General features: G+C 45.5%; 1 protein-coding gene across 1 annotated transcript in view; it reads right to left on the bottom strand.

Moving 5' to 3' along the window:
- The window catches only part of LOC138285590 (potassium voltage-gated channel subfamily H member 8-like), a 1,338,351-nt gene that overhangs the window by 26,614 nt on the left and 1,295,295 nt on the right, over positions 1-16,442 (bottom strand). Inside the window, exon 14 of the mRNA XM_069225730.1 lies at positions 5,818-5,864. Coding sequence (XP_069081831.1) covers positions 5,818-5,864 — 47 coding nt within the window. The remainder of the gene's footprint in view (positions 1-5,817; positions 5,865-16,442) is intronic.

Below are 16,442 nucleotides of genomic sequence, written 5' to 3'. Positions count from 1 at the left end.
CTGGTGATGGATTTGACCTCTAGGTGGTGTGAATGACTGTTTGGGAATTGGTGCACCCCATCATAAAACACATTTTAGCAAATCTAATAAGGAGACGTTTCCCTCTCCTTCACCCCTGCTTTATCTTGCAGGTTTATATTTGATTTTTCGGTGCTGTCTTCCCTTTCTCTTTAACCTACTAATTTTTCTTAAACGTTTATATAGCACAAACTCGACCCAAAGGTATTGGAACAGTCTACATGACCTCCATTTACATTACACAAGGGCACATTTATTTTTGTTTGTTCAGCACAAGGAGATTAGGTGATTTGCCCATAATCACAGGATGTTGAGCCGACGCCGAGACTTGAACTTGGTTTACAGTCGGCAACTCTGGCCATTATCCTGTGCCTTCTCCTCAGAGGAGAATGTTGCTTTTAAACAACAAGCATTGGCAAAAGCCAATAGGTTTCGCCTATTCAAAATCTATTGACTTAGTCAATGTTTATTTACGTGCTGCACAGCAGTTCAACTGCTGTGCATTATGGCTTACGGTAAAAAACATATTGAAACATTGACAAATCCAATAAAATATGCATAGGTGAAACCGATTAGCTTTGCCAATGCTTGATTTCTCATTACAATCTTCCTAAATTCAGCATACCCCAAGCAGAAACTTATACAGCCACAGGAGCACAATTGCATCCCACAGAATGTAAATCACCCCGATTAGACTTCAGTAGCTGAGGTTGAATGAAAAACTGAAGTCTGAGGTCCAGATGACTAGTAGAGCATAGAGGCTGGTGTACTCTGACTGACACCCATAGTTGTATGGATACCATGTGGAACCTGCACAAAATGCAAGAGGTGCACCTAGAAGGGTTCTCATAAACAGATTAATAGGCATAGAACCAAAAAGAACCAATGATTAGACTTTTCAGTACTCCAATAAAAAGGCCAACAGGATAGGAATCCCTAGGCAAAATGTGAAGTGCACAAAGAATGTCATGTAAAAGTGGTGGTAAAGAGGAGCGCCCCACCTATATGTACTACAGACCTTTTATTTCTTTGACCAGTGAAAAGGCAAGGATGTATTTGTTAATGTGACATAACCTCTTAGCAGTGTTTTCCAAAATGTCATGGGTGCCCCATATCCTTTATAACTCATCCTCAAAAGATTTCCAAGGCACTAGAATATAAAAACAAGGGTTGTTTTTAATGTGTGACAGCCAGAATGTAAGCTATTTGAAAAAGGATAATTGAAGTACTGAGCCACTGAACCAAAATAGTGAAAGCTCTGATATACATCCGGTGCCCTTTCCAATTGAGATAGTCTTTCAAGGGCCAGCAAGATAGAGAAATTAATTTTGCACCTATAAATGATTGGGTCTGTGTTTGTTGACCAAGCATGAAACAATCTATTATGGAAGGCAAAGTTCTGGTCCTACAAAACTAGAGATGTGGATCTTTGCCTTATACAACATAAGATCTACAAATTCTCTAGTGGTGACTGTTGGAATCCTGGCACCCTGAATGTGAACCATTCAGAAGGAGGGATACCGATGGCCAGATTTACAAATGCTTTGAGCTGGAGCTCGCATGATGCAACGCAATACAAAGTAGCACAAAGCAGCTGTAAGGATTTACTTTCCACCTCAGAGGTGTTTTGTGCCAGAAAAATAGTTCCACTATGCATCAAGGAGGCAATTTGAGGACAGATCAACAAAAGCACTGATGGACTTTGACACAAAGCCTGATGTACTATGGTAGCCTGACCGCACTTCATGTAAAAAATTAACACCACCTGGAAACTGGCCAAAACAAGGAAGGATACATTGATTTTACCCAGAAGCCAATCCATTGCATGTGTTCTGCAAAGCACAGAAAGTATTCATTTGATTTAACCCTTTTGCAGCTGCCTTTGTATAGCAAATTGTACAGAAGCATTTGCTTTCAGTACAAATTCTACGCTAGGTAGGGCACAGTTGCCTGCAGAAAACAGAGTGTTTGTGTACAGTGGATAAGAAGGGCAGCAGGGCAGTCTTAGTAGAAATGTGTCTGTGCTGTGTTTACCCCTTCATGCATATCCTGAAATGTGAAACCAAAAAATTAGCTCACCATAACTTATATGTCACTTTATAATGGTTGTGAGAGAATGACTTCTCCCTTCACATGGACTAGTCTAAGTTTATCAAGTCTCAATCACATTTTTTCAGCTACCTACTCATAGTGGATGAGGTGAATAAGGCTGACCTACAAAAAAGGGAGACAGCAAGACAACCACTCCATGTCAGAACAAGTCCAAGCCCTGCTGGTCCTTGGACTAGCCAAACTGAGAGGGTGGTTTGTTCCAAATATGGCCACTCTCATAGAGCAATGGAGAGAACTGACTAAATAGAACTCAGAGGTAAGGGATGCTCCTGAATGAAGAGTTGTTCTAAGGAATGAAGGATGCCCTACATACAGCATCTAGGGGAAAGGAATGTGGCCAGCATGGTTCTGGTGACTGCAGACTAAGTTGTTCTTGTCCAAGAAGATCACCACAGGAGAGCCACTCATCCCTGTGCCTGTCCAGTGAAACTATCTGTAAAACAGAACAGAGTTCTTCTCAAGTTGAGAAGTAGGAGATCATATGTTTGTTTTCATTTTTAACTGTAGCCCCAAGGGGTGTCCTGGTGCTAGAAAATCTAGAAATCTTGTCCTCCACGTTGTAAGCATTTCCATGGCGTAGGCACGAGTTATAGTTACCTTAGAGCACAAATTATAGTTACTTGAAAGAACTCTAACTATAACTGCTGAATTTCTATGGTTTTGTATGAGTAAATTCAGAACCTAACTATAACGTCCGTGTAACCTTTGTTTTTTTGCAGGGAATGTCTGTTTTTTTTAACGTAAAGTAGTTTTAATTACGATTTGATATTCCAACACCTGCTTTGCAAGGCCTTTGGCTGTGTGTGGTGGGGGTTGGTCTTAAGGCCTAGTCTGCAGCCAGGCCTTACAACCAAGCCCTTATAACCAGCCAGCCCTACACGGTATTTGGCTGTACGCAGCACAGGTTGGCAACAGGGCATGTGATCTGTGGATCTGTGAGTGGGTCTGAAAATGGGTGTGAAGGTCTGAGTGGGTGCATTAGTGTCTGAGTGGGTGTGTGAGTGGCCACATGAGTGTCTGAGTGCATGTATGAATGAATGAATTAGTGTATGAATGAGCCAGTGGTTTTTATTGCTAATTTTTTTACATTCGTGAATAATTTGTGAACATTTGCGAATTTTCTCAATTATGTGCATTTGTGACTCAAAATTATTATAAACCCATAATTTGTACCTAAAACACACCTATATCACACCCCTGGGGTCAGAGTACCTTCATCCTGCCCCCTTATGCCACTTTCAGTGAGTATTTTCACCCCAGGGGAACATGCCCCGTGAAATAAAACGATGGCCGCAACTTTCTAGTCAGGTTGTGGTCAGTCAATTACAGCACTTCTTTTCGCACGTGCATTCATGAAAATTCATGAATTTCTGCAAAATATTTGCAAAATATTCGTGAAGGTGCCATGGCCAGAGGTATACAGATTTGTTTTCCCTTTAATTTAATAAAAACTATTGAATAAGTGAAAGCACAATCTGTGTACCGAAAACTAGCATTCTGCCAAACTTCGTGTAATTCCCTCCAGCAGTGACTCAGGCTGTAGTCCTGTTTAAAGGTGCTATGGGAATTAACATGGGAAACACACTTTTTTTTTATACCGCCTCCCCCTGACCCCCAGACCCTACCCCCCTTTTGATGGATTACCCTGAAACTTTCCATGTGCAACAAGAATCACTGTAACACTTTCCTGGGGGAAAATTCTGTGAAGATTTGTTAAACAGTGCCAAAGATCTAGGCAAGTCAAAAAATGCTTTTTCAGTGGAAACATGGTTCTCTCCCTCTCTATCTCCCTCCCTGAGCCCACTGCTTTTTATGGTTGTAAATTCACCAAAACGCCAGGGTTAGCGGAAGTGACACCATTTGATTCACACACACATAAACACATATCCACACACACGCTTTCACATAACACACTCACCCGCAAGCAGGCTGCGACCCTGCTGCTCTTCTCCCTGCTCGTCTGCTGTGAGCATACAGTCGAATATCTCCTGTGCTAATCACTTAATTGTTTTCAGTCTCCTGAAGTGCCCGTGAGAGGAGAGCACGACTTTCAATTCTCCTTACGGTTACCTGACCTTTGTCCCAAAGACCGGGACATGTATTAAAAATGAAGAACTGTGTGGGGACACTGGGACAGTTCAGTGAAAACAGGGACCGTCTGGGGACATCCGGGACATTTGCCCACCCTAATGCAATACGGCCCCCAGCGGTCTGAGTTATAGGTGCAGCTCCAGCGCGGCCGCAGAGCTGAGGCTACTGGCAGCACCGGGGCCTCCCTCGGGCGGATTGTACAGCGTGAGGAGCGGAATAAATCATCTGAACCGGCCTCTCCGGCCTCCAGGGCCCACGGTAACTATCAGCAGAGTGGAGCTGCGTCCGGCACGAGACGGGGAAACCGGAAGAACTACTTGAGACACCACAAGGAAGGAGAGAGGCTTCGCTACTAAAAAACAATATATATACTTGTTTATCTATATCCAGTGCTATAACTGGGCAGGTACTGTCCGGTACTGAGTACCTGCACTTCTTCAATTTGTAAGGGAGAGTACCTGCACTTCTCAGCGCTGCGGTAATACATGTAATGGGAGAGTACCGCCACTTCTCAGCGCTGCGGTAATACATGTAATGGGAGAGTACCGGCACTTCTCGGGAAGCAAACAGCAAACTGTGAGTACCTGCACTTCTGTACCTCCATTTAAAGCTCTGTTCATAGCATTATAAATTGTTGCCGATGAACAAGGTTCTTATGGCAGGACCGCTCGTCTCCCGAGCGAGGCTTCACTTCAGTGAAATAAGTTCTGTGCCGGAGAAGACGGACAAGGCGGTAATACAGACTAGCACTGTCTTCCCCGCTCTACCGCCGCCCCCAAGCTACACCTTTGGAACTGAATTGGGTCTGGAGCGCCGCCGTGTCCCATCTTGCTTGAAGAGGTAACTTTTTTTTTTTTGTTTGTTTACTTTCAGCAGCAACCACAAAGGGCAGGAGACCTTAATTTCTTTGGTTTAAGATTAATAATATAACGTGGTTTGATTAATGAATGGATAAATAAGACTGCAACCGAACTACAGGCGTTTCTCGTCCCTCAATAGCCTGTAGACCAGCTATGTAAATAAAGCAATGCTTGGGCTACATATTTTTTTTTATATGTTTATATGGCAAGCTAAGCATATTTGAGCTACTTCATAAAATCCCTAGTAGACTTTAGTGTAGTCCGTACTTTTTCGAAGTGGTTTTTCAATGAAAATACAATACTCTGATCTTTTTTAACAGGAGGCTGATGGCTGCACAGTACCCCTCTGTGAACAGCAGAGGACACTCTAGCATAAGATCTCAATTTACTGACTCAATTCACTATGCGGACCAGCAGGGAAGCTTTGTCCAGCATCCATGCACCTGGATGGAACCACGTTGAGAACCAGTGATGGACCAGCAGGCAGTGTGGGACAACAAGATTCGAGGATATAAGCACAGCTCCCCGAACCCAATTGAGTAACAGCAGGGAGCGAGAGGAAAGTATCTAAAGACAGTATTGGGTCGTGCCTAGTCAGGCCGAAGCCAAGTTATTATCCTTAGGCTATTTTATAAGTCTGTGACATGTAGCGATCCACACATTGCTGAAGAAAAATACACAAACAGAACATTTGTACAAGTTCATAGACTCTGAGGAAAAAAATGAATGTGCTTGCCTCTTGATTCAACTTCGCGATGCTTTTCCTGGTCTCTGCATTTTCACCTGCGGAACAAAAAGAGGTAGGGTCTTAGTGCCGCGGTACAATGACTGAGAAAACACGCGAACTTTGTTATGATATATGTTAGAGATTTTCTTCTATATAAAGTTTATCTGAATAATTCAGAGATTTGTGCGGCCTTGTTACTCCATCTGCATGCTGTTGGAGAGTACCTTTACTCCCTGCTTTTAATGGTTCTGTCATAGGCTAGGGATTATTTCGGGTTGTTTGAGTTATGTCTTCAGTAGTGTGGCTTAGGTTAATATGCTGGATTCGTGCAGTTTATGTTGATTGTGAGTGGCTGGAAGTCGGGTGCGTGCCATCTGGGAGGACTGGTAAGTGTACCGCGTGGCTAGCAGTGATGTACCTGATGTAACAGAGAAGGACGACTTAGCAGGGTTGACAGTATCCATTTAAACAGACGAGGAGTTAGGGTGGGTGGGTGGGTGTGTGTGTGTGTGTGTGTGTGTGTGTCTGTGTGTGCGCAAGTGATCATGTGCACATAAATAACTGTAGAATGTGAGTGGGCTCAAAAGCAGAAGAAGCATTGGCAAAGCCAATAGGACTGGCGTTGGCCACTAGCCTTCTGCTAATTTGTGTTTTGTCTTGTCATGGTTTTTGCAAAACTCTATTGTTTGGGAGTATGCAGGTCCACATCAATCTGAAAACAAATTACTACAGGCAAAAACATTTTCGGGTTAAAAAAACCTCACCATAGTGCTTCCTGGCACTGAAGGTAACTGCTTAGAAAGCCAATCACTCTGGCATTGACTGCAGGTCTCTTGAAATAAAGCAATAAGAAAAAATTAAGAAAAAGGGAGAATGAAAGATGGCAAAGAAAGTAAGCGAATGAAATAAGGCAAACATGGTAGGAAAGAGAAATACATTAGAAAGAAAGAAGAGAGGTATAAAGAAGGAAAAAACGAGAGGAGGAAAAAGTAAAAAGAAGCTAACAATGCAGCACCACGGACCCACTCTGGTATGCTGTGAAATAGCAGCAGTCAGAAAACCAAAACACTCCCAAAGGAAATTCCAAGAGCACTGGCAGGAGGCGGGATCTGATAGAGATGGGATGTGAATCAGAATCTCGCTGCTGACACATCAGACTCTAAACACAAGGGCCACACAAAAATAAGAATGAAGAAAAAACAAAAACTTGCCACTGAAGGGAACGCCTTGTGTGCAGATGTGCTCCTTGTGAGAGAGTACAGTACAGTCACTCAAAGTAACGTTAACCAGAGGCTTAACTAGGCTGACCACTGCCCCATGCTATATGCTGGTGTGGGAGGAAGCAAAATGTGAATGACAACAGACCGATGGAGAAAGAGGTGGCTGAAAGTCTCTATATGTAAGTATATTATACATATTTTAGTAAAAGCAAAATGTCTAACACCTGACCTAACAAATGTAAGGCATATAACAGTGTACTATTCCCTCTCCTGGTGATTATTATGCTTGGTGCTGATGTGAATTCGAAGATACCCATCTACATGGAATAGCCGAGCTATCTTGGATGTGTACTCAGTTTTCAGACAAATGTATTCTGTTAGAAGTTATATGTTGAATCCGAGTGGATGGCCCTGTTGCGTGCACAGCAACATCCAAGTTTTGCATCTTCAAAACTTTGCTCTCATTTGTGCAGCCCCATACAGTGCGCGCCGCAGTGAGTTGTTTTATTGCTGTGTGGGCTGGCGTGACCTCGCTGATACTCAGTTAAATGGAATGTTTCTGGTGTGTTGGATGAGGACACAAGCTAGTGTGAGATGTGTTGCGTTGGGTGTTTGTGTGTTGTTGCTTTGGAGGGGAGTGATGCGAGTATGGTGATACCCAATCATCTTCACTTGTTGGACGTGTGTGAGTGGTCTGTCTAATGTTTCCAGTTGGATGTGGGATATGACTATCTAAATCGCACGTCTACCATTGCAACATAACGAAAACTGACATTTGCAAAGAAGCTATAGCGCCCGTGCAGGTCGGATGTTATTTCTGCTCCTTGGTATAGGCAGCAGCCAGCATGATGGGACCCAGAGCAATCATGAATTTATAGCTTTATTGGTTTGTCTCCAAACCATTATGCAGACTTCGAGCCTCGATTTAAAGCTGTACCGGTAATAGAGTGCCCATCTGGGCATAGATTGAGATTTTCATCCACTCATGGGAAATAAGTGGCGGGGTTATGTGGGGTGGTTCAAGAGTCCAAGACCGATCCGCTATGCCTTATAGTCAGAAAATACTCTCAAAGCCGTTCTGACTTAATTGAATGATCTGCAACAAAGTGCATAGATGAAAGCAAAGGGGGCAAGGCTAAGGCTCTTGCTGCAAAGATTTATGGGTTTTCAGCAACTCTGGCGATATTACATTTGCTGGAGAGATCTTTCTGCACTATCTGGTCATTTGTCGAAATCATAACATAGCTCTGAGGTTTAATATACCTGTTGCAGAGAAGAGCACGCAATTTGCATATTATGAGTTGGAGGTAATGTTTGCTGCAGAGATCAATGTGTCATTTTTGTGCCAAAAAACACACAGTTGTATTGTGGGCTTTACAACAATTATTCTTAGTTTATTTACACGCCCAGGCCCACATAATTTACCTACCTACAGAATGCGCCTAGATCTAATAAAAGCGCTTAGGCCCATATTTATACTTTTTTAGCGCAGCTTTTGCGTCAAAAAGCGGCGCAAATGCGGCGCTAAAAAGTATACATTTGGGCCTTAGTCCTTACAAAGTACATAGAAAGCACTATACAGACGCCAATACGACATAATTTATATATAATGCAGACGCAGGGCTTGAAAAAAGCAATAAACTTTCAAAGCTCTGTTTATCTCTAAGTAGCTTGTGAAGTAACATTGCAGTGTGCATCTTTGTGTCATTTGATGGGCTGCTGGGTGTGGAAGGCAGGTGTGAGAGTCCAGCTGTTTTTGTGCCCCAGCTGCTCCCAGCCATGATACTGCTGGGACACAAACGGAGAAAGGTGCTGCCATCAGAAAAACTTAGGGCAGCCTCTGAGTCTTAAGGGCTCTGGAAATGACAATTGTCAGCAGTACCTTAATGCTGGTGAAAAGGGAGTTCCCCACCATCAGAAATTGACATGACTTCAGGTCAGAGTTTGCGGCTAGCTTCAAGCCGCCTTGTAAGTACGGTATCCCCAATTCCAATATACATGAACATGTAGGAAGGCCTTGTGCATGTATTAGTGCATCGTGATCACAGGTTCTTGCACCGAGAATACGTTGAGCCATAGCATGAAAGATACACCTTCAAACCAGGAGCGCAGATTTAGTTACATCTACTAAAATGTCACTGCTGTAGAGTCTGTCAGATGAAGGGATGGCCTAATCCATTTCAGCATGTACAGATGTTATCGCTCCACTTGTTTATCAGCATTGTGAAGAGACAGTGACAGCTTGGAATTAAATAAAAGTCCCAGAGATCTGATAATTCTATTTTCGCAAACATATTTCAAATGAACATAAAGGAAGTTTCCTGTGATTTAGCATCTGTCAAACCAGCCGCAAATTGCATGGACTGTGAAGGTATTTCTGAAGTAAGATTCTTAAAACTGCAAATGGCAATTTTATTCTTTAATCCTTTTATTGCATTGCTAATATGAAAACCAGCACAAAACATGCCAGGAAAGAGCTGCTGAATTCAAGAGAACATAGTCCTGCATTTCTAAGGGGGTCAGAGATCCCTCTACAGGCTCTTGCGGTAAGTACCTGCCGGCAGAGGATGACTGAGGGATCCCCAAGGCCACTTTACTGCCTTTGAAGGCAGTGGTGGCCCGCGGCACACAGAAGGGGCAGGGTGCCGTGTGGGGGGGGGGGGGGGGGGGGAGGAAGACTAGGGAAATGAAAATTAAATTAATTAAAAAAATAAAAATAAACACTTAGCTTTTTGTCGCTGCGCCCACCTCCTCACCTTTGCTGGCTACAGGCAGGCACAGGCTCCCAGCCTGCCTTGCGGCCAATCCTGATGCTACTCAAAGCAGTGTCAGGATTGGCTAGGAGTGCCCAGCCAGGGCACTCCCAGGCAGTCTGGGAACCTGTGCAGGCTCTCCAGCCAGGCAACTGTGTTGCTGGGCTGGGGAGAGCCCTATGCGCATGTGTGTTTGGCTGGCCCGAGATGGTTGGCTAAACACACATGCAATCCCCCACACTGCTCGTCATCCCTGTGACTCTGCCCCTTTTACTAAGAAAACAATAATAAACATAGTTTATTATTGTTTTTTAGTGAAACGTGTGCAGCTGCCGCTGCTGACGGGGGGCAACACTCCTCCGCCCTAATGGAGGAGCCACCCCTGTTCGAAGGGGAACAGAGTCTGTGCACCTCTCAATGGTTTGCTGCCTCCTTGCCCAATTTCTGCAATACAATGTCGGTGCAACCACAACAGATTCCCTCATTTGCAAGAGGCCACACCCATCTTGGGCTGGTGTACATTTAGCATTGTTACAGTCTGTGTTACAAAAAGAGCTGCACAAGCACCTTCCATAGTCCCGAAGAGGACCAGGAGTGCCAAATGCGGGCACAAATGGCTGTTGTGCCCCCAGGGCAGATATTATAATAAAACTCTAGCTTTTCTGTTTGTCAGGTGTGAAACAGGATCCTCTCTCTCTCATTTTCATTCCTCTCTTTCTGTCGTAGAGGTTCAAGATAAGATTGAGGTGGTGGTTTCAAGAGCTCTCAAGGTAGGGGCTGTCCGGTCTGGTTGTTCCTCTGCAGCTCAGACCTCCGTGGAGGCTGCTGGCTCATCTTCATCGGAGGGGGATGTTCCTTCTACGTCTTCTGGTGGCAAATATGTGTCTTGTGAGGAGATGTGGAATGTTTTAACTCATGTGCGTGACAATCTTGGATTTCCTGCTTTTCAGCTTGCAGGGGAGGATTCTACCTTATTTCCTCAATATGTTGACCCTTCAAGTTTTGCTATGCCTTTCGAGGAGCCAGTAAAGGACATGGTTTTCCATGAGTGGAAGGAGATTGACAAAACCCAGGTTCTGCGTTTTCTCCAGAAATTGTATTTGCTGGAAGGGGAGGATGCTCTGCCTCCCTCTGTGCGTTTGGATTCCATGCTGGCTACTTCGATTGGTAAAACTGCTGTCAATCCTGAAGACTGTACTCTTTCTGATGCCACCGACTGGAAGGTTGACTCTGGTATGAAACAGGCTTTTGCTGCAGGGAATTTGACTCTACGGGCCGGTATATTTACTGCTTATTCTGCGCAGTCCTTGGTTCAGGACTTTGACAGGCTTGCTGTGGCTGTGCAGGATGGGTCGGAATGTTCTGAATTACTATCGGTTATGGAACAACAGGCCTGTTTGTTAGCAGATACTTCTTCTGATATTATCCACTCCTCGGCTATGGCTTCTGGGGCGGTGATTGGAGCTCGCAGATCTCTGTGGTTGCGGCAATGGAAGGCTGATCCTGGGGAGAAGGCAGCTCTCCTGAGACTTCCTTTTGAGCGCCAGGCTCTGTTTAGAAATCATGGCTGGCAACTGATCACCAAAGCCTTTAAGGACCGGAAGCATGCCTTGCCTTATAAGGAGAGGGCCGTGCCTGGCAAGGGGTCGAAGTCGCATTCTAGGTCCTCTCCCAAGTTTGTTCTTCGGTCCTCTTCTTCCAGGAAGCGTAGGTTTCAGCCTCGGTTTTCTCCAAAGAGGTCTGTTCCCTCGGCAAAGGGAGCTCCCAAGAAGGGCTCCTGACAGTCAATGTTCTGGAGAGTGGCCGGTGGGAGGAAGACTGTGGCATTTCCTGTCCGACTGGCGAAGGGATGTCATGGATCGTTGGGTCCTGAACGTTGTGGAGAATGGATACTCCATAGAGTTCGATCTTGTTCCTCCAGACACTGGGGTTTGTCCGACTTCTTCGTCTGTGGAAGAAGGCAGATGGGGTGTGTTGGTAGAGGGAGTCTGAGATTTGCTGTTGAAAGGAGCCATTTCCAGGGTGCCGGTGGAGGAATGGGGAAAGGGGGCTTATTCTGTTCTGTTCCTTATTCCGAAAATAACTGGGGGGTTTTGTCCTGTCTTGAATCTCAAATGGGTGAATTCTTGGATCCAGACTGTGCACTTCTGGATGTTGACCATTCAGGATATTCTTCCTCTGATTGCTCCAGGGGATTTTTGGATCTTCAGGATGCTTACCTCCATGTGCCTGTTGCAGTCTCCTCTCAAAGGTTTCTGCATTTTGCAATCGGTCAAGACCATTTTCAGTTCTGGATTCTTTCCTTTGGCCTGAAGTCCTCTCCCAGGCTGTTCACGAAAGTACATACTGGCTCCTCTCGTGGATCTTCTGCATGCGGAAGAGGTGTTTGTGCATCCTTACCTGGACAATCTTTTGATACAGGCTCCAGACGCCGATCTCATAATTATTCATGTGGAACGGGTCTAGGTGGTGCTCCAGGGTCACGGTTTCTTGATAAATTGGGGAAAATCAGATTTGGTACCTTCCCAGGACCTGGTGTTTATCGGGGCTCGATTTCTGACTATGCGTGGGTTGGTGACTGTATCGAAGAGGAGGTGGCGGGGCCTTCAGGATCAAGTGAACTCTGTTCTGTCTCAGGTGGCTCCCAGGATGCTTCAGTGGTTGCGGCTGCAGGGTCACTTGGCTTCAGTGATATTCCTGGTTCCTTGGGCCAGGTTTCATCTCCTTTATCTGGTCAACTGGTTGCTCTCCCAGTGGTCTCCGGATCTTTGCAATCTTATGGCCCGCATTCCTGTGTCGGATTCCATTTGCCGGGAGTTGGGCTGGTGGATGGTGCTGGCTCCTCTCCAAATAGGGGTTCTTTTGTCTCCTCCGGTGCCTGTGGTGCTGACAACCGATGCCAACTTCTCAGGGTGGGGGGCTTGGCTGGGGTTGGAACAGGTTCAGGGTTTTTGGTCTCTGCGAGACTCAGAGAGGTTATCAAATTGGAGGGAGTTGACTGCGGTTCGGCTAGCTGTGGTGCATTTTCAAGTGAACTTGCAGGGGGTGGCTCTGTTGCTCCAGACAGACAACTTGGTGGCCAAGTCTTATATCAACAGACGGGGGGGAACCATATCCCGCTCGCTGAATCTGGTTGATCGGGCCATTTTTTATGGGCTCAGCATTCTGTTCGGTCTCTTTGGGCCACATACATTCAGGGGGCGGACAATGTTCTGGCGGATCGGTTGAACAGGATTATTCCTTCCTCCCGGAATTCCTCCCTTCGGTTGTCTCTGTTCCGGTGTCTGGTGTGGAGATTGGGTCGTCCGGTTTTGGACTTGTTTGCGTCCCTGGGGAATGCGAAGGTGGGGAGGTTCTGCTCCCAGTTTCGGTGTCCTCAGGCGTGGGCATTGGATGGTCTGACTTGTCAGTGGCCACAGGGTCTTCTTTATGTGTTTCCCCCTTTTCAGTTGATCAGATCCTTTCTTGTCGGGGTCAGGCAGGTGGGGGCTTGGGTGATTTTGATCGCTCCCTGTTGACCTCGTGTGAATTGGTTTCCTCTGCTTCGGCGGTCGGCCTCTGGGACGGAGTGGTGTCTTCCTCTCCATCCCTCTCCTCTGGAGTTTCCTTGCCTGTCCCGGGGATCATTGCAGAGGCTGCCCTTGACGGCTTGGAGGTTGAACGGCGGGGTTTGACTGGACTGTGGGTTCCTGGTCCTTTGGCTGTGACTTTACAGGCTGCTAGGCGTAAGTCCATATTGCATTCCTATGGACTTCAATGGAAGTTTTTTTTCTCTTGGTGTTTGCAGCAGCAGATTGACCCTACGGTGGCTTCTCTGTTTGTGATCATGCAGGTTTTCCAGGATGGGGTGCATATGGGGTTGTCGGTGGCTACGCTACATGTGCAGTGGGCGACAATCCAAGCCTTTAGGGCTGCTTGGCCGAATTTGGAGGATGATGGTTGTTTGACGCCCAAATATTTTCAGGGTCTGATGAACTTGTTTCAGAGGCCTGTACGTTCTTTTCCTGGCTGGAATCTCCAGTTGGTGTTAGATGTCTTTCTGGACCCCCCTTTCGAACATTTGGGGGACATTGATTTAAAGCAGTTGACTTTGAAGACTTGTAATTTGGTGGCTGTTACTTCGGCCAGGCGTTTGGGGGAGTCAGTGCGTTATCCTGCTCTTTTCCTTTTTGCAAAATTTTTCCAGATCGGGTTGTTCTGGTTCCGGTTCCCTCTTTTGTGCCTAAGGTGAATTTGGCTTTTCATGGATGGCAGGAGGTGATCCTCCCTGTCTTTTGTCCGGACCCTTCCTCTGAGGAGGAGGCCAGATTACATGCTTTGAATGTGCGGCGGGCCTTGTGTTATTTGAAGGTGGTTGCTGCCTTTCGGAAAGGGGATTCTTTGTTTGTAAATGTTGGTCCTGCACGGAAAGGGGAGAAGCCTTCTACTGCTTCCCTGAGTCGCTGGATCCGGTCGATGGTGCTGTTGGCCTATGATTTAAAAGGGCTGGTGCCTCCTTCTGGGATACAGGGTCATTCCAGTCGCGGTATGGCTGCTATGGTGGCTGAGTTGCAGGGCGCTTTGGTGGTGGAGATTTGTAGGGCCTCTACTTGGGCATCTCCATCCACTTTTGTTCGCCGCTACTGTATTGCTGAATTGGGGAGTTTGGGGTCTGTTTTGGGGCACAGGGTATTGTCCTCTATGATGGAATAGGAGTCTTTATCTGTCATGACTGGTTGTAATTAAATGTCTTTTTTATGCATTGCAACTCAGTTGTCAGTCTCCTGTTTTTCTTGCTATGTCACATTGGTTACTAAGGAAGGTGAGGGACAGACGGGAGGTAATGCGTCCATTACTTATCGTTAATGGCAATACTCCTAGTCCTACTCCCTCGCCTTCCTTACAGTTACCTCCCTCTCTCCCGGTACAGGACAACTGAGTTGCCTTTGGCTTGTTTCTATACTGGAGTGGGCAGGGGTGGGGGGACCTTTTAAAAAGAGAGGGGAGGGGTCTAGGTGAGGCACAGGGGCCCCATTGGTTACTAAGGAAGGCGAGGGAGTAGGGCTAGGAGTAATGGCATTAATGATAAGTAATGGATGCATTTTCTTCTTTCTATGTGTGCTGCAGAATGCAGCACACAAAGAAAGAGAAAGTAACGAGGAGAAATAAAGATATTTCTCCTCATTATACCGCACCTGGGAGGTGTAGCATTTTGATACATTCCCAGGTTTACTGGTAATGCTAAATATGGGAATGCGCCAAAATCCATCAGTGGATTTGTGGGAACATGCACGTTCCACCCATTGACGCCTCTCCAGGGCAGAGTAATGCAGCACAGAGATTTGTGTTGCACTTCGTTACTCTAGATTTATCAAGCCAGGCAAGGCCATGCAAGGTAGCTTTGCCTGGCTTGATAAATCTAACGTAAGAGTTGCGTCACTCTTACGCCCCATTGTGTGGCACAAGGGCGACACCACTCTGTAAAATATGTGTTTAAGCTGCTTCATTAAACATCATAGGTAGAACAGATCTTCATTTTCCTCCAAGAATAGAAAACATGAGAAAGCATCAGGGGATCCATAAGCATGGGATGTTCACTCTGGCTATTGTTCAAGAAAGGGAAGAAGAAGAACAGAAGAGGATGGATTCATGCATACCCGTATTCTGGGAAAACAAGACATTATGTAATTAATGTAGAAGAAACCAAAAAGGGGGCATCCAGGAAATATACCAGTCCGGTGAAAGGACCTCATCACATTACCGTCCTCTGTGGCTCACTTGTCCATTCCTTGACAAGCATTACTTAAAGTGAGCCTTCCAGTGAAGCAGGGGTTGGTGTAGATGTAATGTGTGCACAACTCTTGCATATCCCACTGGTACGTAGCAGGTGCCGATAGGTTAGAGGAGCCACAGCAAAACAGTTACTTCTAGACACATTGTCCATAAACAACTCCCCTACGGCTACAGTGCTTCTGAATCACATGCTTACACCTCATGACAACCCCTCAGTTCAGAATATCAGGTAGGCTTTACCTTACATTGCATAAGCCTCTCACTGATTGGGCATTGAAGGTGAACAGATTTCACATCACCATATTTTATGTAGCACTTGATTAAAAAGGTTTAACTATATGCAGAGCCACAGTTTTGAGTTAACTGACGGGGTTAGTGGGCTTTTCATAAATACCACAGGCACGTTTGTTGTTTGTTTGCTGGAAATCCATTTGGATTCCATAGCTTTTTTTTTTTAATTATGTTTTTTTTAAAAAGTATCCTCCTAATCATAGGTCATTTGAATATCTAACCAACTTGTTAAAGCTTCCATATTGCCTTTCCCTTAAATTTACAGAGGCTTAAACGAACATGTGAAGACCTATCTGAATGAACATCTTATAAATAGATTTATAAGATACCCTAGGTCCCCTCCGGCACCTCCTTTATTCCACTTGCTCAAGCCAATTGTCAAGCTGTTTACCTGTGTAGGTTAACACGTTTTCGACTGGAAGCGAATAGCTACGGAACGGGTCATTACAAGGGACAGGCACTGAGTAAATAGGTGCCCTATCCTTCCTCCTCGGTATGCTCTGGAGCCTCATGAGGGACTGACATCCGAATGGTCCAAATGCAAACATAGAGCTTCCGCAGGACTTCGTTCGTGGTTCACCCTCACGGTGTGTGATAT

The sequence above is a fragment of the Pleurodeles waltl genome, chromosome 3_1, assembly GCF_031143425.1.
Source record: "Pleurodeles waltl isolate 20211129_DDA chromosome 3_1, aPleWal1.hap1.20221129, whole genome shotgun sequence".
In the NCBI taxonomy this organism is placed as follows: domain Eukaryota; kingdom Metazoa; phylum Chordata; class Amphibia; order Caudata; family Salamandridae; genus Pleurodeles; species Pleurodeles waltl.
This window is presented reverse-complemented; position numbering and strand designations above follow the sequence as displayed.